The sequence below is a fragment of the Panthera tigris genome, chromosome C2 (genome assembly GCF_018350195.1).
Source record: "Panthera tigris isolate Pti1 chromosome C2, P.tigris_Pti1_mat1.1, whole genome shotgun sequence".
In the NCBI taxonomy this organism is placed as follows: Eukaryota; Metazoa; Chordata; class Mammalia; order Carnivora; family Felidae; genus Panthera; species Panthera tigris.
Genome location: NC_056668.1, coordinates 95,226,120 through 95,253,437, shown reverse-complemented (window position 1 = coordinate 95,253,437; position 27,318 = coordinate 95,226,120). Strand labels below are relative to the sequence as shown.

At 41.6% G+C, this 27,318-nt stretch overlaps 2 protein-coding genes across 6 annotated transcripts in view; one reads left to right on the top strand and one right to left on the bottom strand.

Moving 5' to 3' along the window:
• The first annotated feature begins 159 nt into the window (after positions 1–159).
• Positions 160–21,865, top strand: LRRIQ4 (leucine rich repeats and IQ motif containing 4). 5 transcript variants are annotated; one of them, XM_042998560.1, is made up of 7 exons: positions 160–391; positions 6,810–7,857; positions 11,790–11,963; positions 13,456–13,594; positions 14,606–14,802; positions 19,669–19,835; positions 21,779–21,865. In XM_042998560.1, the coding sequence occupies exons 2-6, from the start codon at positions 6,838–6,840 to the stop codon at positions 19,816–19,818; spliced, it is 1,680 nt and encodes a 559-aa protein (XP_042854494.1). In that variant the 5' UTR covers positions 160–391; positions 6,810–6,837; the 3' UTR covers positions 19,819–19,835; positions 21,779–21,865. The 5 variants fall into 5 exon arrangements, with proteins under 5 accessions (XP_042854494.1, XP_042854495.1, XP_042854496.1 ...); XM_042998561.1 differs by lacking the exon at positions 21,779–21,865 and adding an exon at positions 3,105–3,173 and having other exon boundaries at positions 19,669–19,946; XM_042998562.1 differs by lacking the exon at positions 21,779–21,865 and having other exon boundaries at positions 14,654–14,802; positions 19,669–19,946.
• The window catches only part of LRRC31 (leucine rich repeat containing 31), a 26,825-nt gene continuing 21,012 nt past the window's right edge, over positions 21,506–27,318 (bottom strand). Inside the window, exon 9 of the mRNA XM_007077102.3 lies at positions 21,506–22,149. Within this exon, the coding sequence (XP_007077164.1) occupies positions 21,794–22,149 (356 nt within the window). The 3' untranslated portion in view covers positions 21,506–21,793. The remainder of the gene's footprint in view (positions 22,150–27,318) is intronic.

Sequence of the window (27,318 nt, the reverse complement as noted above, 5' to 3'; positions counted from 1 at the left end):
GCCTCCTGCCAGCTGCACCAGGGCTCGGGTGACCGCCAGACGCTGAACGCCACCTCCAGCCCACTGCGCATCCATTACCCACTTGGGCCCTTGAGGCCTGTCTGGGCAGGCGGTGACCGCCAATGCTATGGAGGCTCCTCGGTCACCCCCGCCTGGCTTCGGGTCACCTTGACCTGGGTTAAAAACACAGACGGAGGGTGCCCCGGTTCCTTTGCAAGGAGAAGTTCTTGAGGTTTAGTGGGCACGGCTGATAGGCTGGGGGCCAGGGCTACAATGACGATTGTGACACAGTCCCCTCCCCAAAGCGTGCACATATCTGCGGGGGGCCAAGTACAGAAGAACGTGGTAGCACCAGGACAGATAAGGTCCGGAGCTAAGGAAGCTGAAAGGGGTATGTAGATCAGTCTTGTGTTGGGGCAGGGGTATCAGGGAGGGCTTTTTGTCGGAGGTGACTCTCTGACCGGCCCCAGCGAATCCGTCCCAGGTGCTGGAGACACACAGGTACTTGGGGCTGCCTAGATGAGTATGTTGGGGGGGGGGGGGGGGGCGGAGGCGGGCAGGGCCAGATCCACACGGAGCCCTGCGCATCCTCTGAGAAGCACAGCTGATAGGGGGCAAGGTGCTGGGAGCCCTCAGATAGGAAACAGCTGGTGGAGGGTGGATTTGACAGGATCTAGGGGAGACTCTGAAGCAGCCTCAGTAGCCCAACAGAGATAGGGCCTCAGCCGAGGCTGGACTCAGTGAAAGGAGGAGATGGGGACAAAACCCAGCAAAAGGTACAGGGAAGCATGCTCAGGATTTGGTACTTGGATGTGGGAGAGAGAAAAAGAGGAAGGAGGAAAGGAAAGGTCTTCTGTTTGGGGTTAACCATAGACTGCAGAGGAAGCAGCTGAAGGGCCCTGGAGAGAGCTCTGGAACCAACCAGAGACTCCGTGCCTGGAGGATAGAAGGAACACCCTCAAGGTGAAACCAGGACATTTATGAACACTGTTCAAAGGTGAAAAATAAAGTGTCCAAGACCTCTCTCCTGGAAGCTACCCCACTAGGCAATTCCAGAAGAGCACTCCACTGTTAGCAAATTGTGCTAGGAGGCAGGGGTCTCTGTGTAGCCCACAGACTGTGCCCATCACTTGAATTACTTCAGGTTAAACATGATAGAAAATACTGTTTTCATTTACCACCACCCCCCCCCCCCCGCCCCGTTCTACCAATAGAGGTAGCTTGAAATACTAAAGCATGAATGTGGGCACAATTCAGCATCTGCAGTCCCTACCCCTCTCAAAGTATTTGAAGTCAAGTAGAGGAAAGTAAGGAGTTGTTAAGGATTAATTGCTGCTCTAGGGGAAGGGAGGGATACACTTTTAAAGGAGCAAGAAGTGCCAATCAGACTTTTGTTCTAGAGAGTGACTACTAAACAAGGTCAGAACAAACAGAAAAGAGCTGCTTTTCACCAAACAGCACTTAAAGCACTGTTCTCCGTGTGAACCTTAGCAAAACAAAGTATTTGCACAGAACTACAGGCTGTGTGTCAAAATGCATATCAAATAGGATGGCCAAAAAAATACCGACCACATGTACAACTCATTTCCGTCAGTACATTTTTCATTAACCCAGTGATTTCCAGATGGAGGAGGGATGTAATTTTTAAGACCTGCCCCTTGAGAATTAGTGACTGAGGGGCAGGGAGGTAGGGGAAACAGATGTTGCTGAGCTGGCTTCAAGGAAACTTAAGTGGATTCACTGGGTGCTTATGTGTCAGGAGGTCTAACTTGAATCTCGGCTTTCTAGAAGTCAGAACCAAAGAAAATATGTGGAAGTATGTAGTCCCCATTTTTCTTTCTTTTTTTTTTTTTTTTAATTTTTCTTAATGATTGTTTTTTGAGAGAGACAGAGTACAAGTAGGGGAGAGGCAGAGGAGAGGGAGACACAGAATCCGAAGCAGGCTCCAGGCTCTGAGCTGTCAGCACAGAGTCCGACGCAGGGCTTGAACCCATGAACTGCGAGATCATGCCCTGAACCAAACTTGGACACTTAACCGACTAAGCCACCCAGGTGCCCCTGTAAATGGCAGCATTTACTTTCCTCTGGCACCTTATAGTAGGAAGATTCAGTAGGTGTATCTTTATATAAGTAACTTAACAGACACGTCTTTGACTATAGTTTTATAGAAATATTTTTCAAATGATTGTTTAACTGTTTAAAAAGCCAACAGCATGGTGTTTAATTATGATCTAAGGAAGTCCTATCTTGAGGAAACAGATAATAGGGTCTAGGGAAGTTGTTTCCTGCTAACACGGAGATAGAACTCAAAGGATCTGGGAGAATTAATGTTTAACACACCCACTAGCTCTTTCCCCCCCAACTACCAGAAGATTGAACTGAGCTGCTAGCAGGTGTCAGAACAGAGCAAATTCCTGGTTGAATTTTGACGAGTATCTGAAGTGCCGACTTCTGGTATTGATCATGCATACATGTTGTTTAGGTACTGAATATGCAGGTGGAAATATGAGTGTTATTAAAAAATTGAGTTGGCCCATGGATAAAAGAAGAGTAGAGGGAGTTGGTGGAAAAGTTTACATTCCTAATATCTGATGAGAAAGTATATCAGTGATTAGTAGTAAATAGTGCCTCAAACCTTCTTGCTCATTGTGCAAGACAATAGGGGAAAAAAACCACAGTCTACAAATAAAAAAATGCATTGTCTATGAATTACTAGATCTATAGTTTGGTGATATGTGTGGAAGAAGGAAAAGTAGAAACATTTTTGAAAATGGATAAAATGACATTTTGAGTCTATTTAAAGACAACAAGTCCTAAGAAGCCATTTCAGATCGATCATTTGGTGATGATGGCGATACGGGCACACTGGTGTGGCACAAGCTAACAATTCTGGCAAACAGATGTTTCTCTAAGGCCTCTTTTACCTTTAAGTCACTGATCTGAGGTTTTCAAAAGGAAAGGGTTACTGGCCCTGGGCTTGATAGAGCTCTTCACCTACAAGCCTTTCAGAGCTCATTACCAGATAATAGACTTCTTCTATTTCTCTTAAGAAAACATATCGTACGTCTCAGTATCCCAGGACTAATTATGAAATTTCTACTTAGAGAACACTTCTAACACCAACTGTGTGGGTTTTCCCAAGAAGCAAGTCTCCAGTTCTCTGCGGACGCCAAGTAGGTGTCCAAAAATTTAATTCTGACACTGTACCCAGAGTTAGCACAGACCCTACAGGGTGAAGGTTCAGTCCCACAAGACTGCTTCCCACTGCAGATGCCAGCCACAAATCCTAGGTTGTCGCCAGTTCCAGCGGACTACCAGTCGGGGTTCCCTCAAGTTCAATAATTTGCTTTAGTGGTTTACAGAACTCAAGGAAACACTTTACTTACTATTACCGTTGTATTCTAAAAACTACCATTCAGGCACCGCCAAATGGAAGAGATGCACGTGGGGAAGAGAGGGTATCAAGACAGGGCGCAGAGTTTCCATGCGTCCTCTGGGAACATTAGCCTTCCAGCACCAACCCAAAAGCTCTCCCATAACCTCTCGGTTTAGGGTTTTTATAGAGGCTCCAGTACATAGGGAGGATTGATTACATCGCCGGCAATTGGTGATTAAACCAACATCCGGCCCCTCTCCCCTCCCCTGAGGTCAAGGGCTGGGGTTGAAAGCTCCGCCCCCCTAATCACGTGAGTGGTTCCTCTTGCAACCAGCTGCCATTAGCGAGCTATCAGGGTGCAAATAAGAGTGAGGGCAGTAAGTAGTATGGACTGAGGTGTGGTTGAATGGGGCTTATTATGAATAACAAAAGATGCTCCTTCCCAACCACTCAGAAAACACCCAAGTTTTAGACGCTCTTGTATCAGGAACTAGGGAACAAAGACCAAATATATATTCTATCACAATATCACACCCAGAATCTTCCTTTATTATTGTCTGAGCAGATTAGATTCTCCCTTGCCTCTGCTGAAAATCTAAAGTTGCTTGCTTATAATAGTTTTCCACTCAAGTCTGAATTTTATATGAGTCTTCATCTCAGTATTACTTGAGACTTAAAAATTTTTCATGGAATTTTATGGTTTCCCAGAAATTGTTATCAAAGCAAAGGATTACCATTACCATTACCATTACATGATTCTCCAGTCCTAGCTGTATTGAGGCTTTTTGCTTGTCTGTATTAAAGGGAGAAGATCTCCCAGGTGTTTTAAGTAAAATCTTGAAACTAATTTAACTGGAAATGGTTATTTATGCTATCAGATTCACATTACACATCCAGTTGGTGAGTAATCAGACTTGAAAACCAAAGTGTCAACACTTGATGTAAATTTCAGAGGGCTGATCATTTTTTCCTAAATGGTTTTCTCAAGCATTAAAGTTAAGCAAAAAAGAGCTAACTATTAAACTATCCAAAACCTGGCTCCCTGAAATTACACAACGGTTATGACGCTTAGAAATTCCACAGTAATATGGATTTGTAACAAGTTAATTTGACCACGTTGAGGTAGCAATCCCAATGAAAAAAAATAGCCAAATAAGGAATCAATCTTCTTCATTCTTATTTACTGTGGCTGAATTACTGGCCAAGCTGTTGCAAATCCTGACTTTACAACCTCCTTTTATTAAGTCTGCTAATGGCTATACAATATATATAGCTTTCAGAGGCCATCAAATTGGTTCCAAACACATGTGGGCTATAAGATTCTGGTGAGATAACATACGTACACACACATTCAGACATTCTAGGCAGGTCTCATCATGGAGGAAGATGAATATTAGAAAAAATAAGTTCTTTTATGCACCTGGATGCCCAGACACACTTGTGTTAACCCTAATCAGATGGCCAGTCCACAAGAATCTTCCCCAGATGACTCTGCCTGAAGGGCTGCAAAAGAAAATCAAGCTTGAATGCTTACACCCAAGACCGATTTTAATAAAAACCAGGCTTCTTGTAAACAAATGATGTAAATATCCTTAGTGAGGATATCCAGCCCCCACTTCCTACTATGTTCTGAGATAAGCCCTTTTAGTTACTTAGTATCTGTATCTGTAAAACAGAGGTCCTAATGGTGCCTGCTTCTCAGGGTTCTAGTGAGGATTAAATGCATTGAGTAAAGCTTAGCCCAGGTAGTGTCCTGGGTGCTCTCTATTTTCATTTCTGGTATCACCTTAGTCTGTATACTATGGATTGTCTAGAGGCCTTCAGTATTGTCAGTAGTTTAGGACACTGGAAATTTTACCCTGCAGGACTGAACAGTATTAATCTACCTAATGAGCAAATGACAAATGCTGGCATTTGTCATTCCAGGCATAATTCTCATTCTAGGCATAATTCATTCTAGGCATAATTCTAGGCATTCTAGCCATAATTCAACCAGTGATAAGTCTTTTCTTTTCTTTAACAGAGAGCAACACTGTCCCAGAGCTCTTTTGGAGGCTAGGCATATAGTAATGGGGATCTAAACCACACACTGTTGTGTTGCAAGGTGCAGTAATATTAAGTGTGGGGCTCGAAGCACATCCCCTCCATCTAGGGACTGGACCTCTGCGTGGATGAGAGGCTCCATACTCCAGCAGGAAAGTCCCCATCCTAGAATGCAAGTCAGAGATGCTACAATCAACCTAGCTACCATCACATCATTGTCTTCTCTGCCCTTTATCTTAGGCTTTGTGCGTGTGTGTGTATGTGTGTGTACTAAGGACCAACAACTTAGTCTTTGGTAACACAATATTAACATCTTAGATTTACAAAATTTATAAATCCAGTAGTGCAAGTCTGCCAATTTTGTGATTATTCAAGATTGTTTTTTGCAATTCTAGGTTCTTTGCATTTTCATATAAATTTTAGAATCAGCTTGCTAACTTCTACCAAAAAAGAAAAAAAAAAGCCTACTGAGATTTTGATTGAGGTTGCACTGAAACTATAGATCAATTTGAGTAATACTGACATCTTAACATTGAGGGTTCTAATCCACAGACGTGATTTATTTCTCCATTTCTCCATTCTTTCTGGGTTGCAGCTGCAGTTCATTTCAATTCCCAGCAATTTCAAATGTCCCGCTTAGGGATTTAAGCCCCTTCCTCCAGCCAGGCTTAGGGATCTAAAAGCATGAGAGGACAGGACCTCTCTCTGCTTTTCCAGATCGCCTGCGACTTTTCCTAGGCCACTGAGTCGGCCCCAGTCTACTGGGGAGAGGTGGCTCTGCATTTGAGGCTCCTCCGTGCTAATCCACCATGCTGCTCATACAGGGCTTTTAAAAGTTTGACTGGTTTCTCCTGGTTTCGGAAGTTGCTTTGCCTGTGCATATGGAAGGCTGGCTTCTCTGCCTGCCTGGTCCCCAAAGTTGAAAATGCCACCGGGCATGCAAGTGCCCACTGGTCTCTGCTAACTTAGGGAAGGGATAGTCCTTCTCTAGAATTAATTCGTTGGGCCTCCTTTGCATCCACAACTCTCTGGTGGCTTCAAGAAAAAAACATAATATTTTAAAATATTATTTTTTCCAAGTGTTTTCTCAGTGTTCGTGGTAAGACCAATCTTTTGCAACCTTCCACATCTACCTGCAAAGAGAATCAAGATAGGGATTTTTAAAAACTGAATTTAGACAATCTTTTTTTTTTTTTCTTCATGTAAGTCAACCTGTTAGGAGGAGTCTATACTTGAACTCTTCTCCCAACATGAAACACGAAAACCTACATTTCATGCTATGTTAGAACATCAGGCCCTAGATTCAAACAACTCAAATTTTCTCTCTCTCAGGGACAGAAAGAATCCTGGTGAGTAAACGGATTTTTTTTTTCTTTTCACACTATTTCAGATTTTGGATATTTGCATTTTCCATCAACATGTCAAGTGACATGATAAAACCAGGACATTCCGTTAAAATTCATCAGAAAGTTGATCCACAACGGGCCACTGCTAGAACCTTTTTCATTGATGCTTCTAATCAGAGCTTGACTACCATTCCACCAGAGATCTTCGACTTCAAAGAATTAGAAGAAGTGCATCTGGAAAACAACCAGATTGAAGAAATCCCCCGGGGTATTCAGCATTTAAAGAACGTCCGGATCCTCTACCTGAACAAGAACAAGCTGAGAAAGCTGTGCCCAGAGCTGGGCACGCTGAGCAGCCTGGAGGGCCTGGACCTGAGCGACAACCCGCTCCTGTCCTCGTCCCTTCCTGTCCTCAGAGGCCTGCGGGGGCTGCGGGAGCTCCGCCTGTACCACACTGACCTGGCCGAGATCCCCGTGGACCTCTGCAAACTCCTCCACCACCTCGAGCTGCTTGGGCTGGACGGAAACCACCTGAAATCTCTGCCCAAGGAAGTAGTGAACCATACCAAACTGAGGGAGATCTACCTGAAGCAAAACCAGTTTGAAGTCTTTCCTCCCGAGCTCTGTGCTCTCTCCAACCTGGAGATCGTTGACCTGGATGACAACAAACTAACTGCCATCCCACCGGAGATTGGGAACCTGACCAGGCTGCAGAAGTTCTACGTGGCTCGCAACAACCTGCTCCTCCTACCCGAGTCGCTGTGCCAGTGCAGCAAACTGTCCGTGCTGGATCTGTCCCACAACCGCCTCCACTCGCTCCCGCACTCCCTGGCCGAGCTGTCTGGGATGACGGAGATTGGGCTGAGCGGGAACCACCTGGAGAAGGTGCCACGCCTCATCTGCAAGTGGACCTCGCTGCACCTGCTCTACCTCCGCGACACTGGTCTGCGGGCGCTGCGGCGCTCCTTCCGGCGGCTGGTCAACCTGCGCTTCCTGGATCTCAGCCAGAACCATCTGGAACGCTTTCCGCTGCAGATCTGTGCGCTCAGGAACCTAGAGATCCTGGCCCTGGATGATAATAAAATATGCCAGGTACCGATTCCCTTCCCGGCTGTCACTGTGCCCTCACAGGGGCTTTTCCCGCCCTGAGTTGGTGTTGATGTCCTCATTTGGACGTGAGCGATCTTCTCCTCGGAGATACGTGGGGGAAATGAGACTGGGAGCTTAACTAACCCGTCAAGGCCACACACCTGTACGTGGCAGAACCGAGCTCCAACCCAGAGCTGCGGGGCCCCAGAGTCTACGTTCTTAACCAAGACCCCCTCTGAACAGGGTTTCCTCACACAGATTTCTTTCTGACACCTACAGCCTTAGGCCTCCAGTCATGGTGAACTGCAAAATCAGATTTGTCCCAAAAGAAACTCCCATGTGTGCAGGGTGACGTGTTCAAAAATGTTCATAGCACAGTGTTGACAGCCCACGACAGTCATGGGAGGCCGTGTCAATAGAGCAATGAACAAACAGATTGTGCTAGATTTATAAAATTAAAAAACGAAAGGTTTAAGTGAACTGGAGGAGTATGTGCCAATGTGGATAGATCTTAAAATTGTGATGTTTATTAAAAAGGAAAGCACCAAGTTGCAGAACCTTACACCATTTATAATTTTTTAAAAATCTTTTTTAATGTTTTTATTTATTTTTTGAGAGACAGAGCACCAGTGGGGGAGGGGCAGAGAGAGAGGGAGACACAGAATCTGAAGCAGGCTCCAGGCTCTGAGCTGTCAGCACAGAGCCTGATGCAGGGCTCTTGAATCCATGAACTGAGACATCATGACCTGAGCTGAAGTTGGGCACTTAACTGACTGAGAGCCATCCAGGTGCCCCTCACCATTTATAAATTTTTAATCACACAAAACTACATACATATACACACCTAATACATACTTTGTGGATATTTACAAATGTAACAAAAGTATAAAAATATGAACTAGAGGGGCCCCTGGGTGGCTCAGTTGGACTTTGGACTCAGATCATGATCTCCCACTTGAATGAGTTCGAGCCCCCCATGGGGCTCTCTGCTGTTAGTGCAGAGCCCAGTTCAGGCCCCCTGTCCCTCCCCCTCTTAAAAATGAATAAACATTTATTTAAAAAAAATCATGAACTAGAAAAAAACTCGCTAAATTTTTGGTAGTGGCTGCCTCTGGGAAGAGAAAGGAAGTCAAGGAAATGAGGGGAGGATCCCAGGGGAGCTCAATTTTAATTGCCGTATTTGATTTTATTAAAAAAATCTTTTTATTTGACTGTAGTTGACACACATTCATTTTGTTTATTAACAAAAGATTTGGGTGGTGAGTACACATGCATTTGTTTTAATATTTGAAAATTTAAAAGAACGGTTCTGTTAAAAGCAAAAGACAACCACGGAGGGAGAAATCAGGCCATCTGGAAATCAACAACTGTGATCAAATAAGAGGTCTGTTTTTCCCGGCCATGGACACCAAGCTGCTGTGTTCACCATACCTTATACAAGTCCTAGGCCTTAAAGGTTTGTTGGGGGTGTTTTTGTTTTTGTTTAATCTCTTATTTGATTTTTAATTTAGAACTTTGGAGGGGCGGGGGAGATTGGTTGTTCTTTTTCTAATTCCTATAGAGTTTTAAAACTGCCTTTTAGGAAGTAACCATTTTGATGGTAATTTAGGATTTAGGAAGAGAATCTTGGACTTAATCTCTACTTAGGCAGCAACCCATTGTGGAGGATTTTAGAAGTTTATCATAGGCCCTCTGCCCATCCCCATTCCACCACTGAGGTAAGAAATTCCTTTTACAGTAGACAAAGTCTGCCATTCCACACTGGGAGTGAGAGGCTCAAAATATAAAGCGCCTTTGGGAAAAATAACACATCGACTTAATTCCTTATTGAGTCATGAATGATACCTAATCCTTTCCTGTGAAACACTTTAAGATATCAGAATAGAGGAAGGAATCACACACAGATGGCTCCTTAAAGATAAGCCTCATCCAGTACCAAGTTTTACCACAAATCAGGCTGCACTGAAATGTGGTCATGTTCAATATTATTATACTGAATGTGAAAATCTCTGTGTACCACTGCCTGCTATTCTCTAGTTCTTATGATGGTATTTCTGGGTTTTGTTTGTTTTTCTCATTTCCTGTTATGCTAATCCCTCCAGTAACCTCCCAGTCTGTATAATGACACGTGACCTTTAGGCCAGCTCCTTACCTCTCCCACCCCAAAGACTTTCCTGATGGGTTTCTGGCTCCTGGAGCCTGGCCAGTAGCCTTCTCTTGCCTAGGTGAATGCAAAAGTAGCTTTCAGTGTGTGTCTAGATGGGTCTTATTTGTGTGGTACATTTCTGTTAAGGGAGAATTCAACCTTACGATGAGTATAGTTCAGTGAGAGCATCAGTAATAACTGTCCTCATTTGACACTCTGTAGGTTTTCTATGCAACCAGATTTACTTCCACTGTGCTTTAATGTGACTGTTATGGGATTAATTATTGGATCTTGAATATCCTGAAAAAAAAAAGTCTTTAAACATTCAATGTGCTTTGAAAAAGAAAAGCTAAACCTATGAGCTAGCTAAACCGCGATGTGAAATTACTAGGTTCTAATGAAGGGGTTAGATTGAAAAACATTTTCCCATTAGTTTGGATGCTTTGTGTCAAAGGGATCTAAGTGCCTGGTAAAGAATTTTGAAAGAGCCAAGAAGGAAAGCTTAAACAGCAGCTTCTCTGGAGATTGACTTTGAAAAATAAGTAAAGGAATAAATAAAACTATAAACACCTTATAGCATGTTTAGGAAAATGGGTGCTCCCCCTACCCAATAAAGAAAAAATATGAAAGATGGCAGGTGTGTGAGACTTACTGCTATGTTATCCCTCTAGGGGGCTTTCTTTTGGCCTATTCCCCAATTTATCTATCCCACCCATCCATCGAGGGGTCAGACTGAGCTGGACTGTAACCATTCTCATGAAGAAGAGGTGCTGGATTGAGGAACGGGTGGAGGAGAGGCCAGGGCTAAGACTGGGAACTGTGGGGAACGATTTCCCCATTAGGAGTAAAGCCAGATGATGGAAGGTGATTCAAAGTGAGTTAAGAAGCTCTTGAGCTATATAGCTGGGCTCTTTTTTCTCCAAGAAAACAGGTGTCTCTGTAACATAATAGGGAGACCGTCCCATGTTTTAAGAATGAGATTTTTCCATGTGGTTCCAGAGTGCCAGAAAGAGACCAGAAGGTGAACATACAAGACTTTGACTTGACACGAGAAGGAAATCTGGTGATTAGAGGTCTCCATCCAAGTAATGAGCTTTTCGTTCCAGGAAGTGGTGTTTAAATGTGTGCTGGATGGCTAGCTGTGGAATATATTCAACCATCCTATTAAGGGATTAGAATAGACGACCCTTCCAAGGCCTTCCCGCCCAGACAGTTGGGAGTCTCTGAAATGCCTACCTAATACCTGTAAAGGGCCTGTAAAACCTTGGAATTCACTGGAAGGCAGAATATGACCAGATAAAATCATAATAGTCATCTTCCTTGTTTACTTCCAACTGAGATTTCAACTGAAGTTTCTAAATTGCTGAGCTAAAGCCTTTCAGGGTGAGAGGTCATGTTTCTAAATTGATCAGTTCTGATAACTGAAATTGTTGATATTATAGTTGCAATATTATACCAATAACTTTAGTACTTTTTCAGTAATATCAAGCATTTGCTACCCTACCATTCAAAAACCTGCAATAAAGTAGGTTTAAAATTGCTTCAGTTTAAAGCAGTGCATAAAATTGAAGAGCAGAGAGGCTCGTCAGAAAAAGGAGGACTCCAGACTTTAGATCTACAAGTATAAATACTCTATATGCAAAGGTGTGTGCAAACTTTTCATCAGTAGGAATTGCTAAATCGCTGTACTTGATGTTTATCAATCTGCCTCAAAACTAAAAGCCCAATTTATTTTCTTACTGTTAAAAATAATTTTGACCTGAAACTTATCTTTTTGGAATACTTCTAGCTACCTCCAGACTTTGTATCCCTTTCAAAACTGAAGATGCTTGGATTAACAGGAAATCAGTTGGCTTCATTTCCAGAAGAAATCCTTTCTTTAGAGTCTTTAGAGAAATTATACATTGGGCAAGACCAGGGAGCCAAGCTCACCTATATGCCAGAAGACATCAGTAAACTACAGGTAAGCCTCCCCAAATGATTAGGCAAAGAAGTACATGCCCACTGATTCCTTAAGTTGGCTGATACTGAGAACACCCAATAGTGTCCCCATAGGCTGCATGTGGAATCATCCATACTAGATTTCCAACCCCCTAACAAGCAGCCATTATTCCACTCTGAGGCTTCCACTATTTTTCTAGCCCCTGGATCCATATTCAAAGAACATTTTGTTGTGATTGCCGTTGATTATGCTGTGCCATACTCCTCTTAACTGTACGGTTTGGAATGTTTCATTTGCAGAAATTGAGCCCCACTGCTTTCCATTTAATTTCTAGCTTTTGTAGGAGGCCCCTGAAAATTGTACTATTTTGAAGTTCACATGGCTGGGAGCCCGCATTTTGGATGCATCAGCGTGACCTCCTTTCCTGCATGATGGCAAACAAACCAGAGTAATTTAACGTTGCCCCAGTTTCCTGTGGAAATGGGTCCGCAGCCCTGTGCTAAATCCTAACAAAGCAACAAGATCACTTCATTCAAAGGAGCCCTACCACTGTGTCTTAATCCATGCATACTTTAAAGAATTGATTTTTTTTTTTCCATGTCGGTGGTACTGCGCTCTTACTAATGATAAAGTAGGTGCGGGCCACGACAGACCCCCGCCCCTGGTTGTGGAACTGAACAACAGCATGTATATATAGCACAGGTGCTTCTCAACCTGTGGCACAGAGGTCCTCTTCCTGATTCTCCATTGCTTTGCCCTGTGTTCAGAACTGTCCTCATCATCTTGCTCCTTGACATGCTATGCCATGCTCTCTGGAATCTTAGGGTGACATGCAAACATTATATTTTTGCCCAGTGAATTTGCAAATAGTTAACTCATTATCTACACATTTTGGCTTCTCCTGCTTGGGCAGTGTTGGATTGATACCTGAGGCAATTTCAGTTCTGTAACACTACTATAGGCAGTTAGCTTTTGAAAGCGAGCAAAGGATATATATATATACTTATATTATCAAATTATTTTTCCATAAAGTTCTTGTGAAACAAATGCTAGATTCCCATGTTTTCTTTTCCCTGCGTAGATGGGAACCATGTCCAATGGTTTTACCCAAAAATACTTTTATGTTTGGATGTTGGCTCTTTAAGTATGTTTCCCCCTTTATCCTAATGAATAGTTTCCCCACTGAAAGAGCATGGGAATTCACCAATGATTCTGGTTATTAGAATGTAAGGATCATTGTAAGGATCAATGTAAGGATCATTACGGTCTACTGACATGTTTTTCAGAATCTTTTTTTTTTTATTTTTTTAATGTTTATTTCTGAGAGATAGAGACAAGTGTGAGCAAGAGAGGGGCAGAAAGAGGGAGACACAGAATCAGAAACAGGCTCCAGGCTCTGAGCTTTCAGCACAGAGCCTGACACAGAGCTCAAATCCATGAACTGTGAGATCATGACCTGAGCCGAAGTCAGATGTTTAACTGAATGAGCCACCCAGGCACCTCTGTTTTTCAGAATCTTAAAGAGTTGTATATAGAAAACAATCATCTGGAGTACCTGCCCACATCCTTGGGATCCATGCCTAACCTGGAAATTCTTAACTGCTGCCACAACCTGCTTAAGCAACTTCCAGATTCCATTTGCCAAGCACAAGGTGAGGAATCTTAGTAGATCCTCAGCCTAGTGGAGTGTGAGGCCAGCATGTCCCATTTCCTTGATTTACCAAAGGCCAATCTCAATGTTCAGAGAGCTGAGCCCTACCCTATTACCTCCTCGCAGTCCTCGCTAGTGAGACAAGGAAGGCCAGATGCCTGATGAGCACAGCTAAGAACTTCACAAAGACAGTTAGACTGTTTCTTGTAAATTGAATAGAGGAGTAAGTACCAGCTGCTAAGAAAATTAGCATTCACCCAGAAGGTCATCATACAACCAACACTAATTTACTGAATACCTACTACATGCCAGAATTTGGAGTTGGGGTCCTGTAGCAGATTTGCACTAGGTCACTAAATCACTTGAATGAAAGGGAAAGTGTTGACCCTGAGTGATGAAACCAGCAAGGCAGGACTTTTGGGGCTGTATGATTGGCATGAAAAGTCCTATATGATTCATATTTAAACACCCAAACATTTTACGCTAGGCTAAACCAGTCTTTATTTGTACATGCATCAGTTCATCCATCCATTTAACAACCTTTTGCTGAGCTTCTAGGGGGACCAAATAAAAAAAAAATGTTTTTGCCCATAGTGTGCTGAATCTTCAGGTTTAGAGATAGTTTTCAAACTATGATTCTTTTTCTTTAATGAAAAGAGGATGAAGAAATATGAGTGGACCCCAAGACATTCAAAGGTTAGAGGTGAGGGTGGGCTTGTTCCTTAGTAATGCTTCTGACCATACATCTTTATCCTGTCCTTGGCCCCTGGAGGAATGAACCATTATCAATTTTTTTTAGCGTGTACTACTTTTCTGTCTCTCATGCACTGGCTCTCACAACCCTGAACTGTTATAAGGAAGAGAACTTGGTCTGCCTTATGAAATCTGTGTCTTTTGTGACACGACAGCACAGGAAACAAATATTTCAGAGCAAGTAGACTAAAGAGCGTACATTTTAATTTTGCTCGTTCTTAAGATAAACCTATCATTTAAAAAAAAAAAACTGTTTCAGCTTTGAAAGAATTACTGCTTGAGGACAACTTGATCACCTGTCTTCCAGAGAATTTGGATAGCCTGATGAATCTAAAGGTTTTGACACTGATGAACAATCCTATGGAGGACCCCCCAGGAGAAGTGTGCGCCGAAGGCAATCAGGCTATATGGACGTACTTTAAGACAAAAAGAAACATGAAAATAATGGCAACAAAGGTAACGTCAGCAAAAATTCTGGATAGCACATTCACAGTTGCTTTGGAGAGGGGTTAATGTTAAATATATTACAGACTATTCTGGGGCTGCTCTTTACACATCTATACCTTGTCCTCACTGAGAGTAGGGACTCTTACTTCCTTCATATCCTCAGAATTAAGCAAGAGAAACTTGGAATACCATCTTAGCATTTTTTTTTTTTTTTGCATTTTTGTCCTTCACGTCTTTGTCAGATAAGGAGGCGACAAACAGCTGAAAGAAATCAAAACTTCAAATCCCCAAAACAGTCTAAAATTCTTGGACTCTTCAAAGGACTGAAGAGCTTATATTAACAAATTCACTAAGCTAAGGCTGAAAAATCAGATGTGAAAGTACTGATGGAGCAGGGGTGTAGAGACCAGAGTTCTTCTCTGCCATTAACTAGGATCGAAGGGCAAAGAGCCTTTAAAACAGGGAGAGCAAAGAATCTTGTCCTCTCCTTGCCCACCTCGCCCATGGAGACATAGGATACCCCCAGACAGACTAGGACAGGCCAAGGTCCACTTCAGTCAGTATTCAGTATTCTTTATTCAGCTGGTCAAGCCCCCATTGCCCCACAACCTGATGATCACATTAGTCCTCCCATTAGTACCCCCGCTTGTATAGCTGCACCCCCTACAGTATACCTTCCACTTGGCAGTCAGACCAATGCTGTTAAAACGTAGGTCAGATCTTATCACTGCTCTGCTGAAATCCATGATTTTCCTTTTTACCCAGAACAAGAGTCAGTCTTTGATCTCCTCTGTCAATGGCACTTATCTGTATCAAACCTAACACCCTCTCTTCTGTGATAAATATTATGTGATACCTTCTTTCTTCTTCCGAAGTTAAACTCAGATAATATAACCTACCAAAACCACATAATTTTTTTAAAAATGTTTATTTATTTGCTTTGAGAGACACAGAGAGGGGGACATGGAGAATCCCAAGCAGCCTCTGCGCTGTCAGCACAGAGCCTGATGCAGGGCTCGAACTCACCAACTGTGAGATTGTGACCTGAGCCGAAACCAAAAGTCAGGTGCTTAGCCGACTGAGCCACCCAGGTGCCCCAACACAATTTTAATAAATGAAAATTAATGCCCAAGCTGCAACATAAAGGAAAAAGGAAAGTTAATTTGTATTATTTATTTTAATATGTATATTCTCAGGAATAGCTACACTGGAAGAATGAAAATAATATTTTTTGGATACTTCCTAAAAGTATTGTGAAAAACCATGCATCCTCTTGCACATTTTAAAATTGACATTTAGGGGTGCCTGGATGGCTCAGTAGGTTAAGCGTCCAACTTAGGCTCAGGTCATGATCTCACGACCAGTGGGTTCAAGCCCTGCATCAGGCTCTGTGCTGTTTCAGAAGTCTATTTCAGATTCTGTGTCTCCCTCTCTCTCTCTGCCCCTCCCCTGCTTGCACTCTGTCTCTCTCCCTCTCTCAAAAATAAATAAACATTTAAAAAATATTAAAAAATAATAAAGTTGATATTTAATTTTTTTGCCACTAAGTTTAAATTATTGCAAAGGATTTACTTGCCAGTGAGTTTTGAATATTGACATCTTGAAATAGAGCTCTTAGATCAGTATCTTAAATGTATCCAGTGGATTCTAAATACCACTATGATTTTGTCAGTCACATCCGTTTACAAAATACTTGAGCAAACTTATTTTCTAGGCAAAGATTTTATATCTGTTTTCTTCTTGAACATGTATGTCTATTTCACTTTCCCCTAAGAATTGATCTTAATGTTTTATATATGTAATTCTAAGTCATTTATAGATCACCTTTCATACTTTCAGGCAACAAAAATATTTATACAAATTAAGTTTTAAAATTAAATTTTTTTCTGTGGCCATAGTGTTTCTACATCCTGGATTGAGTCATATTACAATTCTTAGTAGTGTAAAACTGAACAAAACAGCATAAAATCCATTGCAAATTTTGGTGGTTAATTATTTGACCTATAGGATTTGGGGGAAGAAATACATACACAGATGAGAGACTTTTCCACATAGTTTATATATTCCCACATAAACATTACTTATTGCTAGAATGTGATAGGATTGATGTCAGTTCTATTCCCATTTTTCATTTTATAAATGAACCTTGTTTACATAGCTAAATTGAAAAGAATGGAAGAAGCTTTGTGTGTGTGTGTGTGTGTGTGTGCGCCCATATTGTTTTGTTTCAAATGGTAATGCTTCACACATCTCTGAACTTCTTCCAGATTTATATCCCAAAAACTCATAGCAGGCTCTTAGCTGGCAAATCAACTGGCCTTCTTCCAATTTTCTTGAGGGCAAAGAGCTGGGAAACACTTGCTTTACAAAAGGATTGGTTACCTAGTCCCTACAGCCAACATCAATACTGCTAGTCTTTTATTATTGAAATGTAATCGACATACAATTCTATATTAGTTTTGGGTCACATCACATATTGATTTGACGATTCTGTGTATCATGCAGTGTTCACCACAGTTAGTCACCACCAGTCCCCTAGTCCACTCATGCCCCCACTGTTCTCTGTATTTCAGAGTCTGTTTTATGGTGTTGTTTGTTCATTTGTTTTATTTATTTCAATACTGCTGCTCTAAATTGTCTCTTTTTTTGTGGTGTCCCAGAGGTTTCTGGAGTCCAGCTCAACACACCCTAGTCAGATTCAGGTGGCAGTTGTGAAGGCAGAAGTGGGAATGGAGAAAACCAGCAGTTGTTTTCCTAGGCAGAGACATTGTAGGAAGGGGTGCACGTGCAAGCTGAAGCTCTGGAGATGAATCGCCTCCAGATCATCCAAGCCTGCACACCCTGGAAAAGTCTCTGTGCACCGGGTACATGTTACACAACTGGAAGACTGCTAAGCCTGGAGAGAACAGAAAACCCCGTGAATGTCTAGAATGCCTCTAGAGGGCGATACTGTTCCCTGGGAAAATCCCCACCTGAACGGATGTGCTGCTGCTGTCACTTCCCATCTCATCTGTCCCGTTTTCACATCACAAACGATCCTTGGTGTTTTTCCCCTGCTCCTCCCTCTGTTCAGATATGGACAAGGCTCTCACTTAGTTCAGTCCCTGCTCACATCTCCTCATACCTGCCTGTGATCCACCTTACATAAAACAGCATAGCCCACCCACTTCATTCATTCAGTTGTTCACTCATTCAGCAAATACTTATTTTTTGCTTTTTGCTATGTGCCAGGCGCTGTTCTAGGCACTGGAATTGCATCAGTGAGCAAAACAGATTTTTTTTCTGTCCTCTTATTGCCTAAAGTCTAGTGTGATGAAAATGAAAAGATGAAATATAAAACATAAAATTATATAGTCTGTTAGAAAGTGATAACTGGCATGGGAAAAAAGTTCAAGCTAAGGGGAACTGAGATCGCCAGAAGTTGTGTGTGTGTGTGTGCAGGGGAGGGGGATTGGTTGTGTTGAGGGAGGTTCAATTTAAATAGGAAGGTCAGGGTAGGCCCATTGGAAAAATGACTGGCTTAGTCAGCTCAAGCTCCCATAACAATATACCATAGACTGGGTGTCTTAAACAACAGAAATTTTCTCACAGTTTCAGAGGCTGGAAGTCCAGGATTATGGTGCCGGCATGGTCCGCTTCTGTTGAGAGCTCTCATTCTGCCTTGCACATGGCTGTCTTCTTGCTGTGTCCTCGCATGACAGAGAGACAGAACGAGCTTTCTGGTGTCTCTTATAAGGGCACTAATCTTATCGTGAAGACCCCACCCTCATGACCTCATCTAAGCTTAATTACCTCCCAAGGGCCCATCTCCAAATACATTCACATCGGAGGTTAGAACATTTAACATAAGAGCAGGGAGTGAGGGGGCACGGTTCAGTCTACAGCCATGACAAGTGAGCAACTACTGGAAGAACTGGAGGGCAAGCCATCTGAATATTGCAAAGAGTGTTCCAGGCAGAGGAAGCAGTACACACAAAGGCTGTGAACTGAGGTGGTGCCAGGAGGGTCTGACACTGGGGAGCCCCGCACAGCTGGAGCACCGTGAGCGAGGTGGGGGAGTAGGTAAGAGTCAGTGAGGTCGAGAGGGAGGGGGCAGATCGGATAGGGCCTTGTAAGCCACTGTAAGGACTTGAGATTTTTTTCTGAGAGAAGTGGGGAGGCACTGGAAGGTTCAGAGGTGGGATCTTTCTGAGTAGGTGGGAGGGCACAGGATCTCAGAACGAGTGAGGGCTGGCTGTAGGTAGAAGCACAGCAATCCAGTAACGGAGGGAAGACAGGTATAAGCCCTCCTGATTTCCCCTTACTGTGCTCTGTTGTCTCCATGGCACTTATTACCATCTATCCTGTATCCTCTCCTTCCTGCAATGTGAGATCAGTGACATTAGCTTTTTCTTTAAGTTTTTATTTATTTATTGAGAGAGAGAAAGCCAGAGGGAGAGAGAGAGAGAGAGAGAGAATGAGCAGGGGAGAGGCAGAGAGAGAGGGAGAGAAAGAATTCCTGGCAGGCTCCACCCAGTGAGAAGCTTGATGCGGGGCTCCAACCCATGAACTGTGAGATCATGACCTGAGCTGAAGTCAGACGCTTAACCAACTGAGCCACTCAGGTGCCCCAGTGACATTCGCTTTTAACTGCTGTTTCCTAAATGTCTAAAACAGTGCCCGGGACATAAAAGCACTGAATTTTTCTTTTCTTTCCTCTCTTATTTTTTTACATTTGCCAAGATGACTGGCCAATTGAGAGAGAGAAAATAAGGTGGAGTTCTAATGACATTCCATTCTCCACATCTTTAGAACTACATATCCAGAACAAAGAGATCACCATTCGCAGTCCAGAGTGATACCAGCTGATGCTGTTTGGGTTTATCTTGTTTTCAGATTCAGGCATGGTGGCGCGGAATAATGGTCCGGAAAGGATTGGGGAGATTTGAAGAACTAAAATTGCAAAAGAAAGGAAAGACTTCTCCAAAAGATAAGAAAGGGGGGAAAAATGCAAAAGGAAAAGCTGTGAAGAAAAATAAGAAATAATTCTATAATGAATTGAGGTAATGAACCCCGATGGATTACGAAGGCAAAACATCTAGGAATCAGATACCTAGCACACTAAAATTATTCATAGAATTATGGTTATGTGTAAAAATAAAGATTCTCACTTTATTGAAATATTTATGGATGAAATGATATGATGCCTGGGAACTGTGGCATAATATCAGGGAGAGGTAAGTGTGGGGGATCCAAATGAAACAAGATCGGCCATAAGTCAGTAAGTATAGACACATGAGATAGGCAAATGGAGGTTCATTGTACTACCTTCTCTACAACTTTTTTTTAAGTTTATTTATTTAAGTAATATCTACACTCAACATGGGGCTTGAACTCATGACCCCAAGATCAAGAGTTCTATGCCCTTCCTACTGAGCCAGCCAGGCACCCCTACAACTTTTAATTCTGAAATAGAGACTCATAGGAAGTTCTGAAGAAATGGACAGGGAGGTCCATGCCCCTTCGCCCTCCCTCAGTGTTGACATCTCACATAACTCTAATAACGAAACCAGAAAATTTATATTGGTGCCATCAACTGAGCTTATTCAGATTCCTTCTGTAGTATGTGTGCTTCTGTGTGAGTGTGTAGTTCAACACGGTTTTGTCATGTGGACTTGTGTGGCACAAGTCTCCTTTGTGCTATTCCTTTGTCACACCTATGACCTACCCCTCTTCTGATCCCTAGCCTTTTCTCCATCTCTGTAATTTTGTTATTTCAAGAATGTCCTATAATTGGAATCACAGACTATATAACCTTTGGGGACTGGCTTTTTCATTCAGCGGAACTGGAAGTCCATCTGCATTGTTGATGTATCAATTTATTGCTGAGTAGTATCACCTAGTACAATAGTTTGTTTAAGTATTCACCCACTGAAGGATATTGGTGTTTCCAGTTTTTGCCTAATTCATAGGTTTTACATGTGTTCACATAAACACAGGAGCACAAGTGCCCATGGAATCCATGGGGATGCCCAGAGAATGAATACCACAATTACCTAAAACATCCCCATTTACATCACCCAAAAGCTTCTTATCCTGATGGCTTTCTTTTGGAGTAATATTGATTTCAAATTCCACATGTCTTTCAAGCAATAATTGCAACACAAATTATTAGTGTAGCAACAAGAAAGCAAAACATGATTAGAGTGTATGAGAATAGAAATGTGTGAGCAAACACACACTTCTGCCATGCAGTGAGTTCCATGCTCCTGCAAAAGATACCCAGTATTTTAAAAATCACTTAGAGCAAGACAAAAACTTTAATTAAATAGGTTTTATGTAGCAAAAACCATGCCAAAAAAATGCCCAGAGCTAGTATGTTAGTTTCATTCAACAATAAAAATTTTAACAAGATGTGTTTTTGATACTGGGTTTTGATTTTTTGACCACCTTTTTACTAAGATTTATGTCAGTGACCATTATTAGCATTCACGGTTTATATCTGAGATAAAAAAGCACCAGGACATAAAATAATAAGCCATGGAAGGGCACACTTCCTGATAAAAATGCAAGTAGTTTACATTAAGACACATATAATAATAATGATAACATAAAACTATTACATAGCTAGTGCTTTTCACATTAGATTTCACACTCACACTCATACACACATTCACACATGTACTTACACACCCTTATATTTAGAACATTTATCATGTAGGAAAACAAGAGGGAGAAAATTCCAGGGCAAGAAAAAAGGAAATGTGTTACCAGAATCTAAACATCTTTGGCAGGCCTTCTAAATAGTAAGTGAATTAGATTTCCAAAATAAATGAAACTCCAGGGGAAAATGTCATCCTTGTCATTTGAGAATAAAGACATGCTCATATTAGATTACCATATACATATTTACAAAGCTTTTGTAACATGAATCCCACTAAACAGCCCAGAAGTTGATGCTCCTTTGATTACACTGGGATTCATTCATGTTCTTTTCCTCCTCCAGATAATGGTTTATAGCTTAGTTAAGCCGTGGGAAATCAGCTTCCTGAAATTCACCAAGGTCAAAGTGAATGCCGCATCTGTGATCTTGGTGAAAACGTTCGAGTTCTTCCTCCTGTGTAGCAGGGAGGATCCACCTTTTCATCCCTATCTCCGTGATCTTGGGAAGTGTGGTGACAGCACATAACAAATGTCTAAACCATTGTCCGCAGTCCCGGGAAGTTGATGGCCGAAGGCTGATATCCAGCTCCGTTAACTCTTTGAGGAACCACATGTTTTGGCAGAAGATAGCCCATCCTGTGTCACAGATGCTGTCATTATAGCTCAGGATAAGCTTCCGCAGCTTGGCAAGATGACCCGTCTGTATTAGTGATGCTGAAAAATGAGATCACACTAAGTGCTAAAATACAAGAATACTTTCTACTGTGGCTGTTTGCCACTGCCAGTAACACAGTAGCTCCAAGGTTGGTAATGACAAGATTGGCGATTCTTAATGATTTGTTATTAGCTACCAGCTTTAATCAGGGCATCTGAACTTACCAAAGCTATTCTCTGTGTATCCCAATACAGCTTGAAAATTGTTCCTTTTTTCTTTCCAAATCCCAACCCAAAGAATATCTTTTTTGTCAAGTTCCTGCTCTTGGCTCAACTAGAGTCCCAGCTCTTCCTGCAGACTCTAATTAAATATGGGAGCGATGGCTCATTGGCTTTAATGAGGACCATTTATTTGTAAATAGTCTTCTTGCTGTTTAATACTGTTTAATTGTTCACTGCTCATTCAGTCATTCTTCATTCAGCAAATATTTAACTGAGCACTTTCCAAGCTCAAAAGACACCTGGGTAGTTTCTAATTCACCTTAGGGACCTCTAATACACAGAGCAATTTTCCCTTTGAAGAGCACATATCACAGTACTACCTAAAATGGCACTTAATAAATAATAGTGATGAAGCAATGAAAAGGAGATAACACCTGTAAGGGGAGACAGGAGAGCTACCCAAAGCAAACAGTGTGTGCTTCCCTTGCCAGCTGAAAGCAGGGATGGATTACAGAGATCAGATGAGTAGCACAGAATCTCGAGTGGGCAGGGGCTTTGAAGGTCTCCTCATCCAGCCTCCAGATCAATGATCAGAGAGGACTCTCTCTTTCACGGCTCCTCTACTGGACACCAGCCTGCTCCTGCCTGAAGCATCCCCTCAGGTTGCCCCAACAGAGAGAGTTCCAAGCAGGAGAAAGCCCTTCCTCCGGGTCCCTTTCTGCCTTCCAGTGACTTTCACCGATTGCCCCCACAGCCTGCTGGACACCTCAGCTCCTCCCTCACACCAGCCCTGCTGTGTTGGACCAGAGTCTGGTCCCATCAACTTCTCCCCCTTTAGGACTAAACGTGCCCAGGTCTTTCAGTCATTCTTCGCGTGTCCTGGCTTCCAGAACAAACAGGATGCTTCATCCCCATCACTTTAATCTTTCCCACAGTTTGGTTCCACTGTGCATTTATTTGGAGCTTAGCATTCCAGGCACTCAACAGCTGCCCTCCATTCCTAGGTGTCCATGTTCATGTGTATCTCTTCCTTGCTCTACAACATGACTCACCATATTCTCAAGACCTAAGTGTTAAAGACAATGTGCATGCTTTTCCTATTGAAGTATTTTTCTATTGTGGAAATTTTCAAAGGTACAAAACATAGGAGCATGAACTCCTGTGTCCCCATCATTCGGCTTCATTACATCAGTCTTGTTTCACCCACTTCCCATCTTCTTTTTTCTTTCTTTCTTTCTTTCTTTCTTTCTTTCTTTCTTTCTTTCTTTCTTTCTTTCTTTCTTTCTTTTTCTTTCTTTCTTTCAGTAGAGGCATATGTCGTTTTATTCCACTTCACTTTACTGTGCTTTGCAGACAGTGCTTTTTTTATTTTAAATAACAAATTGGCAGTTTGTGACAACTCTGCACCAAGCACCATTTTTTCCAACAGCATTTACTCACTTTGTGTCTCTATGTCACATTTTGGTAATTCTCAGAATATGTCAAACTTTTTCCTTATTTGTTATGTGATCAGTGATTATGACTTGCTGAAAGCTCAGATGATGGTTAGCACTTTTCAGCAATGTTTTTAAACTAAGGCAAATATGTTCTTTTTTTTAGACATAACATATTGCACACTTAATAGACTATAGTATAGTGTACTGGGAAACCAGAAAATTGAGTGGACTCACTTTTTTGCAGTCTTTTCTTTATTGTGGTAGTCTGAAACTGAACCCACAATATCTCCAAGATATGACTATATTCTATTTTTATTTATCCTAGAATGTTATTGACTGTATTCCCTGTGCTGTACTTTTCATCTCCAGGACTTACTTATTTTGTACCTCTGAATTCCCTTTTTCACCCATCCCCCACCTACCTCCTCTCTGGTAACTACAAGTTTGTCCTCTGTATTTAAGAGTCCATTTTTTTTGTGGGGCGCCTGGGTGGCTCAGTTGGTTGAAAGTCCAACTTCAGCTCAGTTCATGGTCTCACGGTGTGTGAGTTCGAGCCCCGCATCAGGCTCTGTGCTGACAGCTCAGAGCCTGGAGCCTACTTCGGATTCTGTGTCTCCCTCTCTCTGCCCCTCCCCCACTCATGCTCTGTTTCTCTGTCAAAAATAAACATTTTTTTAAAAAAGAGTTTTTTGGGTCGCCTGGGTGGCTCAGTCAGTTAAGCGGCCGACTTCGGCTCAGGTCATGATCTCGCGGTCCGTGAGTTTGAGCCCCGCGTCAGGCTCTGTGCTGACAGCTCAGAGCCTGGAGCCTGTTTCAGATTCTGTGTCTCCCTCTCTCTGACCCTCCCCTGTTCATGCTCTGTCTCTCCCTGTCTCAAAAATAAATAAAACGTAAAATAAATAAAACGTAAAAAAAATAAAATAAAATAAAATAAAATAACTAAATAAAAGAGTTTTTTTTGTTTTGCATTTTAGATTCCACACGTAAGTGCAATCCTATAGTATTTGTCTTTCTTTACTTATTTCACTTAGCATTACACCCTCTAGGTCCAACTATGTTGTCACAAATAGCAAGATCTCATTCTTGGGGCACCTGGCTGGCTTAGTCTGTACCGCATGTGACTCAACCTTTGGGTCATGGGTTCAAGCCCCATGTTAGGTGTAGAGCTTACTTAATTAAGAAAAAAAGAGGGAAGTGTAGGTTTGTGTGTATCTTTTAAAACAAGATCTCATTCTTTTTTTATGGCTCAGAAATATTATACGTATACATACATATCACTCTTCTTTAGCCATTCATCTATTTGTGGACACTTGAGTTGCTTCCATATCTTGGCTATTGTAAATAATGCTGCAATAAACACAGGGGTGCATATATCTTTTCAAATTAGTGTTTGTGTTTTCTTTGGGTAAGTACCCAGTAGTAGGATTACTGGATCATGATATTTCTATTTTTAATTTTTTGAGGAACCTCCATACACTTTTCCACAGTAGCTGCACCAATTTACATTGCCATGAACGGTGCATGAGGGTTCCTTTTTCTCCATATCCTCTCCAACGCTTGTTGACTTTTTGATTTTAACCATCTGACAGGTGTTAGGTGACTCTTCATTGTGTTGTGTTTTAAGATTTTTTTAAAGTAACGTCTACACCCAATGTGGGGCTCAAACATACAACCCTGAGATCAAGTGTCACCATGCTCCGCTGACTGAGCCAGCCAGGCGCTCCCTCGTTGTGGTTTTGATTTGCATCCCCCCATTGACCAATGATAGTGAGCATCTTTTCATGTGTCTGTTGGCCATCTGTATGTCTTCTTTGGGAAAACCTCTCTTCAGTTCTTCTGCCCATTTTTTAATTGGATTATTTCGGATTTTTGGTGTTGAATTGTACAAATTCTTTATACATTGTGGATATTAATGCCTTATTGAATATATCATTTGCAAATATCTTCTCCCATTCAGTAAGTTGCCTTTTCATGCTTTTGGTGGTTTCCTTCATTGTGCAAAAGCTTTTTTTTTTTTTTTTTTTTTTTTTTTTGGTGTAGTCCCAATAGTTTAATTTTGCTTTTGTTTTTCTTGCCTGAGGAGTTATATCTAGGCCAATGTTGCTAAGGCCAATGTCCAGATCACTGCCTGTGTTTTCTTCCAAGAGTTTTATGGTTTTAGGTCTCACATTTAGGTCTCTAATCCATTTTGAGTTTTTGTGTATGGTGTAAGAAAGTGGCTCAGTTTCATTCTTTTGCATGTAGGTGTCCAGTTATCCCAATACCATGTATTGAAGAAACTGTCTCTGCCCAATATTGTATATTCTTGCCTCCTTTGCCATAGATTACTTGATCACATAAGCATAGATTTATTTCTTGGGTCTTGTTCTGTTCTATTGATCTATGTGTCTATGTTTGTGCCAGTACCATACTGTTGACATTACTACAACTTTGTAGTATATCTTGAAATCTAGGATTGAGATACCTCCAATTTTGTTCTTTTTCTAGATTGCTTTGACTATTCAAGGTCTTTTGGGTTTCCATACACATTTTAGGATTATTTGTTCTAGTTCTGTAAAAAATGCTGTTGGTATTTTGATAGGGATTGTATTAAATCTGTAGATCGCTTTGGGTAGCTATGGACATTTTAATAATATTTGTTCTCCCAGCCCATGACTGTGGAATATCTTTCCATTTGTTTGTGTCATCTCCAATTTCTTCTATCAGTGTTCCATAGTTCTCAGAATATAGGTCTTTTACCTCCTTCGTTTTTTCCTAGGTATTTTATTATTTTATTATTTTTGGTGCAATTGTAAATGCGATTATTTTCTTAAATTTATCTTTCTGCTGCTTCATTATTAGTGTATAGAAATGGAACAGAATTCTGTATATTGACTTTGAATCCTGCAACTTTACCAAATTCATTTATCAGTTCTAATAGTTTTTGGTGGAACTTTAGGGTTTTCTAGATATATCATTATGTCATCTGCAAATAGTGAAAGTTTTACTTCTTCCTTACCAATTTGGATGCCTCTTGGTTCTTTTTTTGTCTGACTGCTGTGGCTAGGGCTTCCAGTACTATGTGGAATAAGAGTGGCAAGAGTGAACATCCTTGCCTTGTGCCTGACCTTAGGGGAAAGCTCTCAGTTTTTCCCCATTGAGGGGAAAATATGATGTTAGCTGTAGGTTTGGCATATATGGCTTTTATTATGTTGAGGTGTGTTCCCTCCAGTCCCACTTTGTTGAGGGTTTTTATCATGCATAGATGTTGAGTCTTGTCAAGTTCTTTTTCTCTATATACTGAGATGAATCTATGGTTTTTGAGATGATCGTATTATTATAGTTTAAAGCAAATCCCAGACATTGTTTTCACTTTCCTGTACTGTTTGAATTTGCCAATCATGTGAGTATCCTAATTATGATTATTTCACAATTTTATATTTATTATATATTTTTAAAATCTGGGTAATCGGATCATAGGTTGTGGAAATACTTACGTAGTTTACTCTGGGAAAGTGCTGTTATTTATAAAGGAAAAAAATAAGGTACAAGTGATTAAGAAATTCTTAAAGGATGTTTGTTAAAATAATCA

What these genes read in the sequence shown, in the direction of transcription:
- LRRIQ4 (XM_042998560.1), top strand. Translation starts at nt 6,838, where the DNA reads ATGTCAAGTGACATGATAAAACCAGGACATTCCGTTAAAATTCATCAG. An exon ending in AAGACATCAGTAAACTACAG is followed by an intron (nt 11,964 to 13,455) that starts GTAAGCCTCCCC and finishes TCTGTTTTTCAG; the next exon opens with AATCTTAAAGAGTTGTATAT. An exon ending in TTCCATTTGCCAAGCACAAG is followed by an intron (nt 13,595 to 14,605) that starts GTGAGGAATCTT and finishes AAACTGTTTCAG; the next exon opens with CTTTGAAAGAATTACTGCTT.